This window comes from Pteropus vampyrus, unplaced genomic scaffold, assembly GCF_000151845.1.
Source record: "Pteropus vampyrus isolate Shadow unplaced genomic scaffold, Pvam_2.0 Scaffold64, whole genome shotgun sequence".
In the NCBI taxonomy this organism is placed as follows: domain Eukaryota; kingdom Metazoa; phylum Chordata; class Mammalia; order Chiroptera; family Pteropodidae; genus Pteropus; species Pteropus vampyrus.
Genome location: NW_011888845.1, coordinates 7,901,440 through 7,909,681, shown reverse-complemented (window position 1 = coordinate 7,909,681; position 8,242 = coordinate 7,901,440). Strand labels below are relative to the sequence as shown.

At 33.1% G+C, this 8,242-nt stretch overlaps 1 protein-coding gene across 1 annotated transcript in view; it reads left to right on the top strand.

The window, feature by feature from the left end:
• LOC105292826 (DNA primase large subunit) overlaps window positions 1-8,242 on the top strand; it is a 109,689-nt gene that overhangs the window by 66,036 nt on the left and 35,411 nt on the right. The window contains exons 4-5 of the mRNA XM_023531217.1: window positions 1,865-1,991; window positions 6,819-6,901. Coding sequence (XP_023386985.1) covers window positions 1,865-1,991; window positions 6,819-6,901 — 210 coding nt within the window. The remainder of the gene's footprint in view (window positions 1-1,864; window positions 1,992-6,818; window positions 6,902-8,242) is intronic.

Genomic DNA, 8,242 nt, shown 5'->3' with positions numbered 1-8,242 from the left:
GATAAACTGCAGTTCATCAAAAAATAAAAACATCTCATCTTATTAGAAGTATCATCAAGAAAATAAATAAACAAACCACAGACTGTGAGAAAATATTTGTAACAGCTATACAGGCATACCTCGTTTTGTTGCACTTCGCTTTATCACGCTACACAATATGTTGCAATTTTACAAACTGAAGGCAAGACCCTCCACCAGCAGAAAAGATTACGAGTTGCTGTATTGTGATACTTACTTTATTGCAGTGGTCTGGAACCAAGCCTGCCATATTTCCAAGGTATGCCTGTATCTGACACAGGGCTTGTATCCAGAATATATAAAGATTTCTTAAAATGGAATAATTTAAAAAAGACAATCCAGTTTTTTAAATGGGCAAAAGATTTGAATAGACACTTCCCAAAATAAGGCACATCACTAGGCAAGAAAGAAGCAGGTAAAATTGCTCAGCAGTTTTGGTCATCAGGGAGATGCGAAAGGAGATACCACTACCCACTTATTATAAAGGCATTTTAACTAAAACACCACACTTGGGAGAATGTATAACTCTCATGCATTGCTGGTGGGGGTATAAAAATGTTTTCCACTCTGGAAAACAGCAGCAATTCTCTTATGTAATTATCCAAGACAAATGAAAATATATATCTACAAAAAGTCATCTATAAGAATATTCAAGGCAGCTTTGTTGATAATAGACCACAACTAGAAAAGCCCAGGTGTCCAAAATAGCAGACAAGATAAACTATCTGATATATTCATACTTTGGAATACTACTCAGCAATAAAAGGAACAAACTACTGATAACATGCAATGTCATGTGATAAATCTCAAAAACAAAAACATGAAAAAACTCAGATGCAAAACACTTTATAATATAGTGTATGATTCCATTTATATCAAGTTGTAGAATAGCTAAAACTATAGTGACAAAAATCAGATCGGTCGTTGCTTCTGGGTACAGAGGGAAGGTAAGAATGTAGACTGAGAAGAGAGAGGAACAAAGGAACTCTACGGGTTAATGGGAATGTTCTATCTTTTGATAAGGGGTATGGGTTACGTAGATACAGTCATTTGTCAAAACCAATCAAACTGTAGACTTGTGATCTGTGCATTTCACTATATGTAAGTGATGGTATCAAATTTTAAAAAATCTCACCCCCCAAAAAAATTACAATATTTTCCCATCTCATAATCTGATTCTCTTTCCTACTTTCCTTTAAGTATTGGACAGCTTAGTTCCACTATACACAGAGTCTCTCAATAAATGTTCCTTTCATTTCTTCTTATCCTACTCATTTTAAAGTCCTTTCTATTTCATTAGCTTGTTTTATAAACATGGACTCAGGGATTCCACGTAGGAGGCAATTGCAGTAGTTTATTCATTCATCAAATATTTGCTAACTACTTTCTTTGTATAGTGAAAATACAGAGGAAGGGATTAATTGTGTTCAGGGGCATTTCAGAAGTAGAATGGGTAGCGAGTGTGAATTCTTGGAGAACCAGGATAAAGGGGGTACAGAAGAGGCTCAACTGATTTATATCTAGTGTAATATTTGGAATCGAACCAAGCAATGGGCAAATTGATTATTCTCCTCAGGAAAAGATTATCTCCATCTTTAAAACTGTAAACATAAACATTAGCTATTTCTACCTAAAACATTTGTTTCCTATAAGTTTTGCACCTTAAAGAAGTTATTTGTATCATAAAGGAACTGAATGATATATAGATATGATATGAATGTACATCTATACATGCATGCTGAATTTATTTTATAAAACAGCACTTTGTAATCTGATTTCAGCCGGCATTGCTGACACCATTAGTACAATATTGGTTTACTTTGTCTCTTTCTTTTCCTCCAATTAGTTTGATAAAGGCTACTCTTACAATATCCGTCATAGCTTTGGAAAGGAAGGCAAGAGGACAGACTATACACCTTTCAGTTGCATGAAGATTATTCTAACCAATCCACCAAGCCAGGGAGATTATCATGGTAAGTGTTTCTATTTGATATGTTTGTGAAATATAAAAACTCAAGAGCTCTGTAGGAAATACTATAACAGTATAATGGCTTTTTGCCTTACTGAGAGGAGCTAGTTTGTAGCTTTTGTCAGTCATCAGAGCCAGAGCTCCATTACTCTTCTGCTGATTTGTCCTGTTACTGAACTACGTCAGGCAAGAGAAATTCATTCTGCTGTGCTTCAGTTTGTGCTGGATCAGGCTCTTTAGTTCTGTTTCTCCCTTTACCTGCTGTTCTGTCTTTCTTGTGTTCTGCAATGTCTTAGAAGACCAATGCAAGTTCTTCGAAGCCTTCTGAAACTGGATACCTCAAATTTTAGAATAGCAGGTTCATCGATTTTTAAAAGACTACTGAGGAAAAGTCTGTTTTATTCTCATTACTGTCACCGGATTAATACACACACAGATAAGTGAGGAATTTAACAGATTGTTGTGTCAAACATTTCTCAATTTGCCTGAGTTTTAGGTTTAAAAAGAAAATCTAGGTTAAACTATTTTCTATCGATTTCCAAGTTCAACAGCTTTTTTTTTTTTTTAATAGTTTCCTGAGCATACCTTGGAAAACTCATTTACCTGGTATGTCAGAGATGATTTAATTGTCCATAATAGTAAATTTTCTAGATTATCAAAGCTTAGTGCAATATGTGTTAAAACTTTTATGCTTTGACATCTTAATTGAAACTTTTAAGATCACATACTTTTAGGCTGTTAAAAATCAAATAATCACGAACAGAATTTTAAGAAAGATGTTACCTGTGTCCAGAGCATATAAAAATGCTTGAATATTTATGTTTAATAGATGAAAAGGTGGTCAATACTATTATACACAGTGAGTGGTTCTTATCACTTGTATCAGTCACTCAATGTAGTTTTTAGAAATAGATTCTCAAACCTCACCCTCAGTTATATAAAAGAAGTATTTGCAAGTTCCAAGGGTGATTTTTATGTTCTCTATTTCTTATACCTGTTAAATTATATCTTATTTATTCCAATCCATTCTGTTTGTTTTATTTTGTTTTTAATTTAAACCACTAGTTAAAAAATATTATACCTAGCACTCAGTGATCTCTTTGTTAGGCACATTTATCTATCCTTTTTAAAAAATAATAAACTTTATTTTTTAAGAGCAATTTTAGGTGCATGGCAAAATTGAGAACTTAGAGTTCCCATATACCCTGTGCCCCCACTTACACAACCTTCCCTGCTGTTGATATCCCATACAAGTGTGGCTTGTTACATGTGAGCTGAGAAGAATGTGTAATCAGCTGTTGTTGGATGTAGCTGTTTTATAGATATCAATTATATTCAGTTGATTGAGGAGGGCACAGCTGAGTTCAACTGTATTGTTGCTGACTTTCTGCCTGCTGGACCTGTCCATTTCTGATGGAGGGGTGTCGAAGTCTCTAACGGTAGATTCATCTAAATCTTACAGTTCTATCAAGATTTTACCTCATGTATTTTGAGGCTTCGTTGTTAGGTACATACAAATTAAGGGTTGTTATGTCTTCTTGGAGTATTTATCCCTTTATCATTATGTAATATTCTAGATAAATTTTCTTGCTCTGAAGTCTGCTATGTCTGAAATTAATACAATTTCTTCTGCTTTCTTTTGATTTGTGTCAGTATTTCTGCATTTCTTTACTTTTTATCTATATGTGTCTTTATGTTTCAAGTGGCTTTCTTCTACACAGTATGCAGTTGGTTCTTATTTTTTGATCCACTCTGACAATCTCTGTTTTTAATTGGTGTATTTAGACCGTTGATGTTTAGAGTAATAATTGATATAACTGGATTAATATCTACCATATTTGTAACTATTTTCTATTTGTTGCCCTTATTTTTTATTCCTGTTTTGGTCCCCCATACTTTTTCTGCCTTCTGAGGTTTTAATTGAGCATTTTATATGATTCTCTTTTTTCTACTTTCTTAGCATATCTATTATACTTCTTTTTGTTACTTTTTAAAAGTTTTTTTTTTTTTTTAAGTTTTCACTACACATTTCTACTAATCCAAGTCTCCTTTCAATCACACTGTACCATATCATGGGTAGTGCAAGTACCTTATAAAATGAAATATTTCTAATTCACTTGTATTATCCTGTCATTCATTTCGTTTATACATAAACACATATACATGCATAGATACATAAATATACATACTCGAATACATTGTTCCTATTATTTTCAACAAAGTGTTATTTGTTAGATCAATTAAGAATAAGAAAAATAAAAGTTTTTATCTTACCTTTCCTTATTCTCTGATATTCTTTTCTTGAGGTAGATCTGTTTCTGGCCTATATCGATTCCTTTGAAGAACTTCTTTTACATTTCTTGTAATGCAGGTCTACTGGCAACAAATTACCTCAAGTTTTACTTGTCTAAGAAAGTCTTTATATCTCTTTTGAAGGATAATTTAGCAGGGTACGGAAATCTAGGTTTGTGGGCTTTTTCTCTCATCACTTAAATATTTCACTCCTCTCCTAGCTTGCATGGTTTCTGAGAATAAGTTAGATTTAATTGATAATTGTTATCTTCGCTTCTCTGTAAGTAAGGTGTTTATTTTCTCTGACTTCTTTCAAGATTTTTTCTTTATTTTTGATTTTATGAAGTATGAATATGATATACCTACTTGTATTTTTTTTTTTTTTTTTTGATATTTGTTCTTCTTGGTATTCTGAGCTTCCTGGATCTATAGTTTGCTGTCTGACATTAATTTGAAGGAAATTCTCTGTCGTTATTGCTTCAAATATTGCTTCTATCCTTTTTTCTTGTCTCCTGGTTTTTCTGTTATTCATACGTTACACTTTCATATTGGATATTCTGCTCTTGTTTTTTTCAGTTTTGGAAGTTTCTACTGACATGTCCTCAAATTCAGAGAGTCTTTCCTCAGCCATGTCTACTAATAAGGCCATAAAGGCATTCTTTATTTCTGTTAGAGTACTTTTGATCCTAGCATTTTTAAAAACAATTCTTTCTTAGAATATTCCTTTCTGCTTATGTTACACATCTGTTCTTGCATGTTGTCTACTTTTTCCATTAGAGCACTTAGCATATTAATCATAGTTAAACTCCTGGTCTGATAATTCCAATATCCCTGCCATATCTGGCTCTAGTTTTGATGCTTGTTTAGCTTCTTCAAACTGTATGTTTTTGCCTTTTCATATGCCTTATAATTATTTCTTAAAATGTAGACATGACATACTGGGTAAGAAGCAGCTTCTCTAAGTAGTAGTCTGTTTCTTCTGTTTTCTTCTTATTGTTGAGCATAGCTTTAAAATACTTTTTTGTGATCTTTAGTACTTTATCAATCTTAAGTTTCTTCTTGGCTTTGCCCTTTCTGACCTTTCAAATAGTTATAGACATTACTTCAAATGTAATTTGATACTTCAAATGTAATTTGAGTATATCAATTAATCTTTGTTTGTTTGTATCCTTTAATAATTCTGAGCTTAACCTAAAATTCCATGTGCAGCCTCATCTCTTTCTCATTGTGATCCTTCACAATTTCATTATCAAATTTTTTTGAGGATAATAGTGATAGCTAACTCACATTGAGTGCTTACTATGTGCCAGGAACATGTACGAGCTTTGTATTCCATTCTCACAAGAGCTCAGTGTTTATTTCCCTCACTTGACAGAAAGTGAAGGTGAGTCAACAGGAAGATACAAAATTTGCCTAAGGTCTCCCAGTGAGTAACTGATAAACTGAGATTCAAACTCAGGCAGTATAGCTCCAAATTCTTAACTATGTGCTACACAGCTTCTCAAGATAGTTTCTTGTACTAAAAATTATTACAATTTTAATCAGAATAAAGTACATACTACGAATGTTGTAAATTTTATAATTTTTAGCACTCCATAGTATTATTACCATGGATGTTTTCATTCGTAGTTAAGATTTTTGGTAAACATATTTGTTTGGCCTGTAGGCTCTTTTCCATTATTTTTGCCCCAACCAATTTCCTATTGATTTCATTAAAAATGCACAATTGTTTCTAATAGATATATCATCTGTATGACTGAAAAATAATCTGGCTTCCTGTATTAAATTTTAAAATAAGTGTTTTGTTATTGCAGTTTCTCATTAAAATGTCTAAAATTTTCCAGATTTTGGCTTAATACAGTTTACATTTCCATTCTTCTGTGTTCTTATTTATGAAAATATTTTTAGTAGTCCATCTTTATTTTTGTTTTTCTCATGAAATAATATAGAGGTGATATGTATCTACTATAAATTGTTTTTTCTGTGAAAGTTTCTTATTTGTCCATCTCATTCTCATCCATGATTCATCTAAATTTATATTGATTCTACCTTAATGGGAAATAGGCATAGAATTTAAATATGAAAATGATGTGAGATTTTTATATTTCTTAGAGTTTGCATGTTTTTATTTACAGCATCTTCCTTGTATGCCTTTTATGTAATTTTTTTAAACTAAAAAAAGTATGAGATTGTATACAGGCTTTTAGATAAACTGTTTTATAGCTGCTTTGTGATTATCTCTGCTTGTTAGCAACTAGGACAATTAAAACTGTTTCCTCTTCCTAGTGGTTGGGCAACTTAGCCTGAGAATGCTGTAGTGTTTTATGTAACTCTTGAGCCTGTAGTACCCTGATAACTGTGTAGCTAAGTCGTCATTTAGATAAAGAGAGGAAAGCAGTTGCACCCATGGGCAATTAACTTTTTTATTAATAAGCTGTTAGACAATTAAGGGGAGCTTAGACGGTCTCTCGAGTGTGGTGTTGTACTAAGTCCTGAGTAAATAACCTTGTTGGTATGCTGGCTTGTTTTTTGTTGTCAGGGTGCCCATTCCGTCATAGTGATCCAGAGCTGCTGAAGCAGAAGTTGCAGTCATACAAGATCTCTCCTGGAGGGATAAACCAGGTAGGTCAGATTCTGCCCTGCATCCTCAGTAATGAGGCGTCAGGCAGTTCCTCTCAGTTTCATTTAATGTTCTTGCAGCAATGCTGTGTACTACTTGTCAGGCTCCACACCACCAGACATCCTTTCTTCTAGGTGAATTAAGCTAAAGCCTTGACTTTTCTGGTTTAGAGTCCTTGGAAATTCTAGTTCTGTCTGCTAGGCTGCATTTTTATTTTTCTTGGTAATAAAAGAAGCTGGAAAGCTTTTTTCTCTCAGTTTGTTTTACTATCTCAATTGAGGACATTAAAAAAATTTTTTAGAGGAATGCATTGAAGCTTATTAATGAAGTTGAAAATTAATGACATCTTATTTCATTTTGGGAAATTGTTTTCTATGCTGCATGTAGGTTAGAGCAGGAGATAATGTAGTGTGTGCTGGCTAAATGTTCTTGTAAGCCTTAGTTGTTGCTATGTTAAATCTCCCCTTCTAATGATAGTTCGTTAAATCTAACAGTTTGTCAAAATGAGTTGTCTTGCAAACAATTTAGATTAAAAAAAAATTCTCAAATGTAAAACCAAATATTTAAGAATATATTTTTTTAGTAAATATGCTTTTTAAAAAAATATATTGTGACATTACAAAGACCCCCAGTGGATGCCTGAAACTGCAGATAGTATCAAACCCTACAGTAAATACTGTTTCTTTATATACATACATAACTACAATAAAGATTAATTTATAAAGTAGGCACAGTAGGAGATTAACAATAATATATAATAATACAATAAGACACTCATAACAATATACTGTAATAAAAGTTATGTGAATGTGGTCTCTCTGTCTCTCAAAATATCTTATTCTGTGCTCACCCTTCTTGTGATGATGCGAGGTGATAAAATGCCTACCTGATGAGATGGAGTGAGGCTAATACATAGGCATAGCTTTAGGCTACTGTTGACCTTCTGACTATACATCAGAAGGAGGATCATCTGCTTTGGATGATCCTGGGTCATTAAGCCATGACAGTGTTGATGATTGGGGAAATTTAATATTTTTGTACCATGGTTGACTACAGTAACTGAAACTGTAGATAATGAGGGGTACTAGTATACACGTAGAATATCTTGGGTCTTCTGAAGATAGGTGAATATAACCAGCAAGGGAGACCATGGAACACTCTCTACAAGATACTGTCTTTGAGTTAAGCCTTGAAGGGGGATTGGGAATTAGGAAGAGAGAATGCGTGAATAAAGGGTAGTAAATGTATAAGATTATTAGAATTTCAAGTTTAAGATAATGGTGGCACCATTGATGTCCTATCTAAAAGTTCATTGCCAGATTCAAAGTTATGAAGAGTGACAC